This window comes from Glycine soja, chromosome 8, assembly GCF_004193775.1.
Source record: "Glycine soja cultivar W05 chromosome 8, ASM419377v2, whole genome shotgun sequence".
In the NCBI taxonomy this organism is placed as follows: Eukaryota; Viridiplantae; Streptophyta; class Magnoliopsida; order Fabales; family Fabaceae; genus Glycine; species Glycine soja.
In genome coordinates this window covers 7685963-7699268 of record NC_041009.1, presented here as the reverse complement: position 1 = coordinate 7699268, position 13306 = coordinate 7685963, and the positions used below count along the sequence as shown (strand labels likewise).

The 13306-nt window shown below is 29.6% G+C and overlaps 1 protein-coding gene across 1 annotated transcript; it reads right to left on the bottom strand.

Annotated features, from left to right (window-relative positions):
- Positions 1-6413: 6413 nt before the first annotated feature.
- On the bottom strand, positions 6414-9364 carry LOC114424283. Its single transcript, XM_028391120.1, has 3 exons — positions 9068-9364; positions 8234-8299; positions 6414-7153 (listed from the first exon to the last, which is right to left on the bottom strand). Exons 1-3 carry the CDS (start codon positions 9242-9244, stop codon positions 6653-6655), a joined length of 744 nt encoding a protein of 247 aa, XP_028246921.1. The 5' UTR covers positions 9245-9364; the 3' UTR covers positions 6414-6652.
- Between the last annotated feature and the right edge of the window lie 3942 nt (positions 9365-13306).

Here is a 13306-nt window from a genome sequence, read left to right as displayed (position 1 = left end):
GTTTTTAACAGAGTTGACAAAATGAATTCGGTGAATTGGATAAACCCAAATCTGTCTGATAAGATAAAATGTAGAAGAACTTAAATTTTTTAGTCTAAATATATGATGACTTAATACGGGTTAAGCCACAAAAAGTCCATTAAAAGCCCACAAAAATAGACTTTTTATAAAGTTAAGTTTTATTTTTAGGCCTAAATTAAATTTGATCTTTTTTTACCCGACCCATTATAACATGCAACCTGCATTGGATTAACTTGTAATGAGTTGGATAACTTGTTTTACCACCTATAAGCTTTAATTATATCATGGATTTAAAAAAACGAATAAAATAAAATCAATGAAGATCAAGATACTAAAATTTTATGTGATTTACTCAATGTGCCACATCATGGGTACTACGAGAATATATAAAGATTAAGGCTCAACAAAAACCATCTCATAACTTTTTTCGGTAATAAAAGAAGAAATCCTATTTTTTATATTTTTTTAAGAAGATGACGCTAATGATTTTCTCCTCCTATCAAGTTAATTTATTTATTTTAGGTTAAACAACATAAATGTCCTCAATTAATTGGATCAGAGATTAATCCTGTTTGGAGTGTGTAATTATCGTTGACCAAAAAAATTTCACACATAATAAAACAAAAAAATCTCCTACTAAATAAATTATTTTCACTCACGTAAATAAAATAGAATTTTACACTATTACATTAATCTTTTGAGTTTAAGTCAATTCATTTTGAAGTAAAGTATTCCTTTGAAATTTCATTCTCAAGTTTGGAAAGATCAAATCTTGTTTTAAGAAACCAGATGCTGATCCATATGCAATGTAAACCACTTTTGGTAATATGAACTCTTATTCCTTGTGAATTTTCAGGCCTAACATATTTGCGAATTTTCAATGTTGATATAACAGAAGTCCTTTTGAACTTTGAAGTGAAGGTATATTAATTATAACAATTAAAATTGTAAATTTAATTGCAAAATATTATCCAAAGGTAAAGGTCTATAAATTTGAAAAATAAATCTAATGAATATATTATCACATATAGCATAAAGGATCCTTTTAGTATCAGACTTTCAGTTGTCTTTCTAATTGAAGAACACTTCGCTTACAAGTTACATCCCAACTACGAACATTAAAATAGGTACAATTTCCTTTAAGAAGCTAGAAAAAACAAAGATGTTAACCTATTTTATTGTTTTCGTTGTTTTTTTTTCCTTGGCCCAAATTATTTTTTTGAAAGCACAAAAGCTTGACCAGAGACTCTAGTCAGAGTGTGTTTTGACTAAATTGTGTAAAATTAAATTTACTCACATGATCTATAACAATTTATGTTTTAAAAGCATACATTAATTGGATAAATTTGGATTTGGAAACAAAATCAACTTTAATACATTCCACCATGACATCAAGCAACACTTATATTCCAAACTAAGCGACAAAAGCTACAGTCATATTTATTTCATCTTTAATAATAACTCTCTATCTTAGAGATAAAAGCAAACACTACATTAACAGACTTTTTAATGGCTTTATGAGGACAATGACCAATGATAGTATCAAAGCAACAATTAAACAAGGGAGGTAATGAGCAGAAGAAACACGAGTGGGTGGGAATCTACTGATAGTTTTATTTGTGTGGTCGCCATTCCAACATGCAGATAGAAATGGTTCCACTTCCAGCTCTTAGTCAAAACAAAAGAACCCTTTTAGTTATAGGGTCGCATTATCCCATCTTTATTAATGCTAAACTAAATCACTTATCTTATTTATTAACTATTTATTTAATTACTTTAGAAACTAATTTAATTAGTTAACTCTTTTTTTAATAATAAACATGTTTAAAACATTTGATAATCAGTTAAAAAAATATTTTTTTGATATATTAAATACTTTATTTTTTATTTAATATTTAATATTTTCAATTTGTTTAACAAGTTTCTTTAATTTTATTTTTTATGGCATTGATTAAAAATACCAAAATGCTTACAAGTAGGTTAGAATCTCCCGTACTCAGTATTCAGCTTGGACTGTACTTGCTTTGGAGAGAATTATTGAGTATCTTTCCAAATACTGTGTATCGATCTTATCGTGAAGCAATGCAAATTTGTCAGCACTATCATATAACCAATGGCAAGTCGTTTTCTCACATTAGATTCAGGCACATGGTCTGGGCATTTGCGTTGTTAGTTTGCAATATAACGTACCAAAACTATTGTTTTTTTTTTCTTTCTTTCTTTCTTTCTATTTTCTAGGTTAATTTATAATTACTAAGTATATTTCTGATTTCTCCAATCTCCATGGCATAATTTTAATGGCACAGGATAAATATCTTTTTGAAGTAAACACTCGATCAACTTGTTCTTAATTTTTTTTAATAAATTGATTTAGTTTCTGATTAAAAAAAATATTCTCATTATTATTTGAGGAATCAGTTTGAGTATTCGCCTAAAATAATAGAAACGGAACTTGGATCTCCTTTGTTTTACATATTATTTTACACGAAATAATTTAATAGAATAGTTATTTATATGGAATGTTTTACGGTCGGGTATACAATATATCATATTAAAAAAAAAATCTAATATCCATTATTTTTGTAAATCTAATGTAACATACAATACATGCTTTAATATACCTTTCTTCTAATACACAATCTATTATTGGTTAAAAATTGTTCACTATTACAATTTTTTTACTGCTATTGCAGATTATAAATGAGACTATTTTTTTAAAAAAAAATTATAACTGAGACTCGTTAATTATGAAGTTGTTTTTTTTTTTTCTGAATTCATTAATTAAAAGTAATATCTACAAATTTGTGTGATGTCTAATAAATTTAAGTCAATAATAGTAAGTATGTTCAAAATAGATTGTTAGAAAATACATTTCTTTACATTTAATTGTAGTAATATTTAATAATACCAATTTATTTAATTTTTTATTCCAATTTTTATCTAATTGAAAAGTTAAACACAAATTTAATAAATAAAATAAAATTTTAAGTTTAATATAAAATTACACCTTCATAAACTATGATAATATTAAATGTCTTAATTTATTTACTAATAAAGTCTATATAAGATGTTAACCTCAGGGGTCTAGTTGAGTGAATCAGTACAGTGTTTCATATCTCACAAGTTGTAAGTTTAAGCTCTCATTTATATCTTTGAGATTATGTATATGTAAGTATATATATACTATTTTTATAAGCACTCGAACCTAAAGATTTTTAATTTTTCTTGTCTTGAACTAATGCGTTATCCTCTTGTTCTTACTGAAGAAAAAGGTCTTTTAAGACTCTCAATTCAAAGATATGAGATTGAATCTCAATTTGAGGAAATTGTGTGTTTGTTGGGAACGGAGGGGGGTTAACCTATATTTTCTATTTTAAACTTGAAATGAGATGAAATAATAATCATGTATCTTTCATTCACTCTATATTTAATTTAACAATACACACAATTTAAATGTAAAAAATGTTTTAAAATGGGCCTCGAACTCATTTCCAATCTTTTTTTTTCTTCTTCTTCTTAAGTGATGCATGTAAAGACTAATAGTATTATAATTCACATTGTTATATGACCTTTAAATACGTATTTTTCTTTCAAGTCAATTTAATTCAATCAGCTTTTATTTGACAAAAAGTTTAAAGAAAGTTACTTCAGGACACTAATGTACCATGTCTCCCTCACTCTTCTATGCTTGTAATCGTAGGATCTAATATGGTAATTGAGCTTTCATAAATAACCTTTTGATATGCAGTACAAAATCTTTTATTGTTCCTTCAACTTTTCTTTGGGATGGAATTCAATCTTCAACGAAGTCATTTTTATAGCTTGGAATTATGAATATTAAGTGGAGGAAATAAATGAAGATTATACACCACACCGTCCAGTATGCGGTGTGGATAAACTGGTGCGAAAATGTTTCAATTCAAATAATTATTTTGAATTTGAATCTCATTTAAATAGTTATGTTAAATATTAAAAGGGAAAAAGTTTTAGTCCATAATTGTGTTGCACTCTATCCAATTTAAAAAGAATTTTTTTCCTACAAATGATATATGTGATCTATTAATTAAAAAAATGAAGATTGTACTGCATCATCATCTGGTGGTTAGAAACTACAATTGTGGGCGATTATAAGTTGCTTTATTGTGTATTTGTGTAACTTTTGTATCAAAAGTTGACTTTGATTAACTTTCATAGATGCATTTGAGCTTAAAAAAGATAGACATATAGTGAATTAGGCTCAGACCCAAACCGTCACAAATGTCATGCAGAACGAGTCATTGTTATAATATACTAACAAGCAGTCAAGCATAATGAAGTATTGCACGATTGAACCAGATGACGTCTACGTAGATTGAACCTCGGATAAAATTACAAATATGAGGTGAAGTCCTATATAGAATAGAAATGAAAAAGTTGAATACGAGAAGACTCATAAATTTGAATCTTAAAATTTTAGGTTAAAGTATGATATTAATTTTTTTTTTATGATTACTAATGCTATTTAACTTTTAACATATTCAAGTAGAATCAATTTTGCAAATAACTATTAAAATAATTGTTATAAAAATAATAATTTTACCATATATAACATTCCATAATTGAACGGAAGTTTTTTGTACATTGAATATGTTCTAATCAAATTCAAAACGAAATAGCATACTATTTGCCAACCAAAAAAAGAAATCATACTATTTGCTTAAGTAGCTAGTGGCATATTGCTGTCAAAATTAATACCCACAAAAAGAAAGAATTCACGTGGGACCTCTGCGGGAATAAAATTCGCAAGGCAGAATACTAAGTTTGTTGGGACCGTAATGAACTTTGACTGGGAAAAAGGAATTGCAGCTTTCTGATTTTGGGACCCTTTGATTGCTAATCTTTGAAAAATCTATCAAATATTCAAATATAGGTGGGGAAAGTCGCTTCCTCATGCTTTAACTAATTCCCCTTTTTTCAAGCAATGAGAAATTTGGCTTGCCTTGCCTTTAAAGTCAATAATGGTTTACAAACTTTTGGAAGCATTTAACGATATGGCAAATCTAAAGAAAATGAAGACCAACACTACCAACTAAAAGGTGCCCTTCAAAGTGTGGTATTTGATTATAATTCTTCAAGGAATCAAAGTAGCCATGGTTTAAAATGATTGAAAAGATCATTGTTTGCTTTGAATAATGTGTTCTAAGCTTCGAATGTGTATCCAAAATTAGCTTTTAGTCTAAACTCGATAAAGGCTAAAATCTTTTCTTTTAATGGGAAATATAGTTCTTTTAACTTTATTTATCCGAAAAGAAACTTTTTTTTTTAAAAAAAGGAATTTCAATGAAGCACAATAACGTTCAACGCATTTAATTTACCCTAAGTTCCTAATAACATTAGGCTTGCTTCTGCTGTTTACTTAGATTGGACGTATGTGTAGTGCTTCCTCTTCAAATGTTCTTTGAGGGCCATGGGTCGAGATGCAACTTGTAAATCAAAGGAGAATGCTTCTTGAGCACAAATTTAAGACGAGAAAAAGATGTTTCTTTAAATTTGAAGTGTATTTTTAAAATGCATATAGTTAAAAGAAAAATAAAATGCAAGTAAGAGATAGAAATAAGCATATATAGTACTTATATATGATGTTTACTTTTTATGTTTTAATAATAAAATTGGTGATTAAATGTAATAATTGTCACTTACCCAACAAAAGCAACTACAGGAAAAGCCACAATTTTCCGTTCAAATGTGTCACAATGTTATATATTACTCTTTAAGTCAGCCCATGCTAATCTCTAGCCCAGCAAAGTATGCGTAGCCCAAACGAGCATCGTGACCACACGCTTGCTGGTTATTGCTTCCTGCACCTCCTTTATGACTTCGGGAGTCGTCAATCCAAATGCACCCCTTTTATGACCTCTGGAATGCTAAATCCAAAAGGTAAAAAAACATTCCAGAAAGGATGCAGAAAGCAACTTGGAGATGCAGGTCCCTCTATCTTCTATCACTTTCTTATCATAATAGGAAGTGTAAGTTCTTACTGTTCCGTACTTGTTATTTTCAAGATGAAACACGCATTCAACTGTGGCATAATATAGTCAGTGCATATCTTTGCACTAAGACCCTATGCAATAGTTATTGTGGACCCAAATCTAGATATAGCACCCAAAAGACAAGTTGTGTTTTTCATAATTAATTTTGTAGAAACTAAGCAATTAAGATTTAATCTAATTGAGAGTAACTGTGTTCAATTGTTCCTTTAGAAACCCCATATAATCCTCACCCTTGGCCTGAGTCAAGACATGTAACAAGAGATATAGAGCAGAAAGAACAGAAAATGTTAAATGTGACAAAAACGGTGTTCACTGTCAGCTTCAGAATTGATCACATATTTCCAGAAAAAAATAAAAATAAAATCAAATTCTGCTCTCATTCTAGTATCTTATCGCTTGCAAACAGAAGGATCATTAGTGCTTGTCTCTGCCCTTCTATTCAGAAAGAGTTAAATAGAGATAAAAATGGATTTAATATTCTAGCAAAAGTTTTAAAAAAAGGATTAGCAGTTATTTTTGGTTAAGATTTCAATATCCTTCAACTGATTTTACAAAAACACATTTACAACAATAAACTAATCTTTGCAACACATGTTGTGTTCTCAGTGGTGCATAAGTTGTCCTTGTGTGCTCTCTTCTTCATCTTCTAACATCCGATGAGGAGAATCGTAGGGAACATTCATCACATTTTCATCACTAACATAAACTACTCGAAAAATATCATGCTTCATCTCAGTGGAGAAGCGTTCAAGATAAGGCATCATCCACTTTCTATGGTCTGAGTTGAGAATCCATGAGTAACAAAATTGTAGGGACTGCCACACATGAATGCATACCACTCTTGGTAAGCATTGGCCTTTCATACAAAGGCCTGAAGTTATGCCTTCTGTTTTGGGAAAACGAGACCTAAAAATTGCTAGGACTGCATAGCACAGGTCATTAAGGTCCTTTGTAGTTGTGACTACTGAGTTCATGGAGATTATGTCACCAGTGCTGAACTTTACAGCCAAAGAGCCATCTCTTGATTCTCCAGCATATGCATCAAGGAAATTGTGTTCAACCAAGACTGCCATTCTTGTTACATTATTGGTTAGCATTGATTGCTGTAAAGGGAAAATTGCAAAAATAAATAAATAAATAATCAGAGGATAGCATGTTGGAGATGCCACGTTAACTAGTATATTAACAAAAAATTTGTGAGAGACAATTCTTATTCTACGAGCTAATTTTTGATGTTGGATTATGCTCCAATCTAAATTCTAAGACATGCGATCAATTAATCAGATTACAAAAATTAATCTAGGAAACTAAGTCTACCCAATTATTAATATATCTACATTTCTAGAATAATTATTCTCACGTGAATATTTAATGGTGAAGATCAATGCACATTGCAATCATGAAACATTGTCTTACTCCAGCTACTTTATAAGTTTTAGATATTGTCATATCAGGAAAGTAGAAAACTAGAGCTGGCTTCTAACATGAAATGTTCAATTATTTTCTTATGAAGAGGGTTAGTTTTCCTTGGCATGCCTCTTATATATGCATGGCATAATGTCTATAAAGACCTGCCAGTCAAATTCTAGAGTTCTTGTCCCACAAATAATATTTATTTAGTCAGAATTTGAAGACATGGATGTGAATGGGCCTTTGGCGCTTCATGATTATGCACTAGTAAAACTTTTTCTTCATCTATATTTTATTCCAGAATTATTCCTCATGAAGAGGGTGTGCCCATGTTGAATTTCATGTAATAATACTTTCTTAACTACTCTTTGAAATGTCCAGGTTTGGGAAAGTAGCACATAATGTGGTTAACATCATCAATTTGTTTCAACTGCATAAACCACATAAGCCTTTCTCTCCAGATGTTGGTGTTTGTGTTATATATAGTTTAGAAGCTGCTAGTCAACAGATTTTGCATTGTGATTCTGCTTGACAGCTGCAAATACATTTTTTTAGATTACATGGTGAGCATTGTTTTGTATTTCATTTCTCTTCTAATAATTCCTTCTTTTATCAAAACACAAACACTCATAATCGTGGTTCACAAAAAGGTTTCATCAGAATTGTCTTGTTTTTCTATATGGATGTCTAAATTTTATTAAGTTGCTGTCTTATTGAAGTACTTCAAAAAAGAAAACCAAGAAAGCAGTCCAATAGTTAGGGATCAAACTTACAAGATTTGCTGTCAGCTTATCTTTTTCATCACTAGACCGTTTCTGCCATGCTCCATACCATGTGATCTGATTACAGGACATGAATTTTTTATAAAACAAAGTGCAAAAAAGAAAATAGTGAAGCGTGATATGCTCAGTGGGGGAAAAAGAACTAGCACTAAGTCACTAACACGTACCAACATATGTACCATGTAACGGAGTAATTTACAGTGACACATTTCACTAAAAAAAAAAAGGAGAGTAGCCTGTTCATTAATCTTAATGATCTGAAAAACTATCAAGTGGGTTGGTCGTTTTGGTTCCAAGAAAAGTTTTCAGCTAAGTAATATTAGGAAATAGAATTTTTGTTTCTAATTTTAGGAAAATGCTTACTGTACGTTGATTAGCTACATGATGAAATACTTTAACACAACTGACTAGGAGTTGATGACATATTTAACCATCACTGATGCTAGACTATCATGGAGGTATGAAACAAAGAAATTCTCATTCACAAAATATTAGAAATATTACAAAAAAAATTACGTGGAATAGGAAAAACAAAGCTAAAAGCAATAATTGATGCTATATATTTTGTCCTTATGTTGTGTCTACTTTGAAGCCATTCATATAGGAAAATCATTACAAATTTTGTGTCTACCCCAGTCAAACAATACATGCATTACAATTTAACAGAATAAAAAAGGGGATTTCATAAGTTTATCAGCACAATTTCAACCATATAGAAGGAAAAGAAAGAACATACACTTGAGAATCGAGATTAGAAAAAATTTAAGAGAAAATTTTCAAAACTGAATTAACAAAATTTAAAATTAGAGAAAGGAAAGAACTTACCGTATTTCCATGTATGCTCCTAAATATAGAGCTTTGTACACAACCAAGATTCTGAGTGAGTAAGGAAAACTGTTGGAGTCCATGAACTAGATGATCAACAATTACTACAGTTGGCTTGAAAACATAGAAGCTTATGTCCAAATCTTTGTTGTTCAAATCCACGGAGCATGTCATCATCCTTTTCTTTATGACTCTAAATTCTCTTCTGCACTACAAACACATTTTATGTTTTATTGGAAAGGTTACAAATACTATTTTGTCTGTGATATTTGTCAAACGAGTCGTGAAGCACAACACACGCATTCTCAGAACTTAATCAATGCCAAGGTTGCTTCCTAGAATTTGTTCCAAATTTTGAATTTCGGTGTAGAGCAGTCCAGTTGGTTATTTCGTTTTCCTTGACCAGAAACGACCAAATATATTTAAATATAAGGTGACTTGGAACTTGGAATTCTACACATTCACAGGTGTTTGACTTATTCTAGATGCTTACATTATTGTACCAAAACTCAGATTTTTACCTATATTGTAGAATTTTTTAAGATTGCTGTCTTTAATGGGAGTTTAACTTTAATTTAAAGATGCATTATGAAATAAAAGAATAAAAAAATTTAACTTGAATTTGAATCTTCACTGTGTAATTACATTAAATATTTAAAAGAATAATTATCTCACCTATAGTGATCTTGCGCCTAGCTCAAATCTCTATCAATTTTTTTTAATGTATTAAACAGAATTTGATTAGTGTGCATCAAGGGTATTCATCACTTCACAGTAAAATACTAATTCCTTTTGAGTTAGAGAAAATGAGAAATAATTGAAATTAATACCACTTTCTCAATAAATATTGTATAGTTCTTTTTTATTCTATAATAAGTGGTCTATATTTATAATAACTAATGCTAAACATATGGCAATATATAATTTATAGATAGTGTACAATATTTTAAAAAACCAACACATATAAATGATATCTTTCTAATTTTCAACTTGAAAATGATCCTTTTTAATATCTGAAAAGCTAGAGTCAAGATGTTAATCAAGTCTTATAATTAATAAATGACCAATAACTTAGATTATATGACAAATAAATAATTATTTCGACTCGATAACTAGTGGTTTTTTTATTTTTTTGTCGTTGAAAATAAAATATTTACCTTTTGACACGTTCAGGTCTACGTGAACGTCGGGCTATTTCATGTTCATGCTTTAACTATAAACATGTATATGGCAACCATCTAATTAAATGCTAGTGGGTCAAATCCATCTTCAATGCGTATTTTCTTTTCGGTTTTGAGTGAGTGAGACAAGATCACAAAGAAAAACATATTTTAATATATTCTAAAACAAATTTAATATTTCATAAAACTTATTAAATAAAAAATTAAATACATTTAGCATTTAAAATTTAATATTTGCTTAAATTTCACGAGTTGCTGTTCACTGTAGACCCACACCAGTTCCTCACGTGTAATCGTCATGGAGGAGTTAATACTTAATATAATAGGTCACACGCATGCCATCCAAAATCAGTCAACACGCCTAATAGACTACAAATATCTTGGCCACTAGATTTTAATATTGATTAAATTAGTTTTTTTTTCCTACTTTTAACGTATTATTTAGATTCACTTTTTTTTATTCATAAAAATTAAACATAATATGAAAAAATTTGTAACATTCACATGTTTTATTCAACCCAAAAACTAATTGAATCCGAAAAAATTATAAGAGCAATTCAAATCCAAACACTAAATTAGAGGACAAAAATTAATTTAACCTTTAATATTTAATATATTTGACTTCATAACTTTTCCACCCACTTCGTTACTAGGCTGTTTAAACGTTTTACTGAATGGAATGGACGAATGAGTAACATAATTAACAACAAATTGTCTTTCCCCATCTTGATTAAGAACGGGAAATAATTTTATACGTAAATCTTCAATATAATTTTCAACAATTTTTATTTTATATAACCAAACCAAATTATAGGGTGAAATAATAATTGAAAAAATTAAATGAAATCAAAACCATTCTCCCTCGTTACACTCTTTAAGGCGAATAAAAATGAAGAGTTTGACAAAGAGCTATCCGCGCATTATTATGACCCCATTCCACTGCAGAAGTTAACAATAATTGAAATACCTCATCAGCTAGATAGGAGTATTTTCCTTTCTCCTCAACCATATTGCTGTTTAATTTGTTTCTTCGTATACAACTTCAAAAGATTTAATTAGAAAAATAGGCAATCCATCACAACAGGTAATCATCCTTTCTCTTGTATAGAACTAAACATGTCTTATTTTTTGGGTAACAATTTTGATTCCTCAGATTGTTGTAGGAGCACATGATAATCTTCAAAAACTATTTCAGTGTACTCCAACCTAACCAAGATCAACAGCATGGTAATATTCTCACGCTGATTACCCTGCAAGAACACGAGAGAAACAATTTTTCGTTGAAATACAAACGTGATCCACAGGAAAAGGTATTGGGGGATCTAGGAGACAATATGACTTAAGGTGAGCTTGCTTAAGGAGATCAGGAAAGTTTAGAATTGAAGTTGCTTCAAATATAACAAGTATAACAAAAATATGAGACTGTTGAATGGTAAGTGCAAGACATTTACTTCTACGAAAGTGAGCTGAAAGCAGATTTTTAACAATCAAATAATGAGTCTGTTTGAAACCACAAAATTAATTGGTAATGGATTTTGTTTATAAATGATTATTTTTTCTTGAGATGTAAAAATTTATGAATTGATAAATGATTTTTTTTTGGGGAAAGTTATAAAATATGAATTGATAAGATTTTGAAATCATTCTGATTTTAGCTGCAAACACATAGAAATTCACTCAAAGTTGGTTTGAGGTAATTGATTTCTAGATCAAATAAAATCAATTCCTATTTCAATAATTACAAATTCAGAGTAATTGAAAATTAAAAGCTTGCTTTTCCATTCTAATTTCACTTCCCATTTAAAATTCTAGCTAGCCATTTTTAGGGGGAGGGAGGAAGTATTTTTTAACGAGTCTCACAAAAATCGCTCACTTTTATAAGTATTTCCATAAATCTTTTTGGAGTAATCTATAATTTTATACTCTCAAATTGTGAAAGAATGTCATTGTAGTCATTGAAATTAAAAATGAATGTTAAATAAATTATTGAAATTAAATTTTTTTGGTCATATTAGTCCTAGGCACTAATTCGGTTAGAGACTGTAATGATAATAAATTGTCCATGTCACACATTAAAATGACAATAAATTTTAATTTTAGGAGTTTATTTGACATTCTCCTAATTCTGAGGATTATGGTAGTAGATTCAATCTTTTTTACTTAAAAAACTTTGCCTACTTAGACTTGGGGTATCATTCTGACTCCCTAAATTTTACTCTAAAAAACAAAAATGTAGAAACTTGATGTTTTTACTACTTGATAGAAAGTACTTATCAGTCCACAATTAACAATGCAAACTTTACAAAACAGAGAAGAAAACAAAAGGCAACAGTACTCAGGAATTTGATAATCTAGGAAGCGCGCCCTCCAAGAAGGGTGAGGCCTCGGACACATGCATGCTACTAATCATAGTGAAGACTTGATAGTTCTGGTACCACGTGTGCTACTCTTGATGAGAAAAAGGGAGATCCATGTCCACAATTACTATAAGTTTATGGGAACTCTCAAACCATCGTGAGCAAGCTGCACTGATAGTCCTTCCCTAAGCACAATTATAGAAGAATCAAGTATGTAATATTCTAAAATTCATAACATACCACTGAGTACAAACTACAAAAGTATCCTCTCATTATTTATCTATACATACATATTTACTATTTACTGTTCACAATGTAAATTTGGTTTGAGGGATCCAAATTTACATTATGTTTTTTAATTTTTTTTAAAACCTGTTGAGAATTCAAGTTCTCCTAGTTCAAATTCTCAACGTGAATTTTATTTTTTTTTAGATTTTTTTTTATTTTTTTTGAAAAATATAAATAAAAGAAATTAATTAAATTAGATCACTTAAACATTATTTAAAGCCTAAAAAACTACCCATATCATGTGCACATGTATGCACATCAATATAAATTACTTGCAATATATCAATCCAGTATATATATTGTACTACATGTCAAGTGTCTAGAAAGTCCTATGTCAAGTGTCTACAAAGTTCCGTTAGTAAAGGTCAACAAAAACATTGTTCAATCTGTATATTAATAGGTCATTCAAAAAA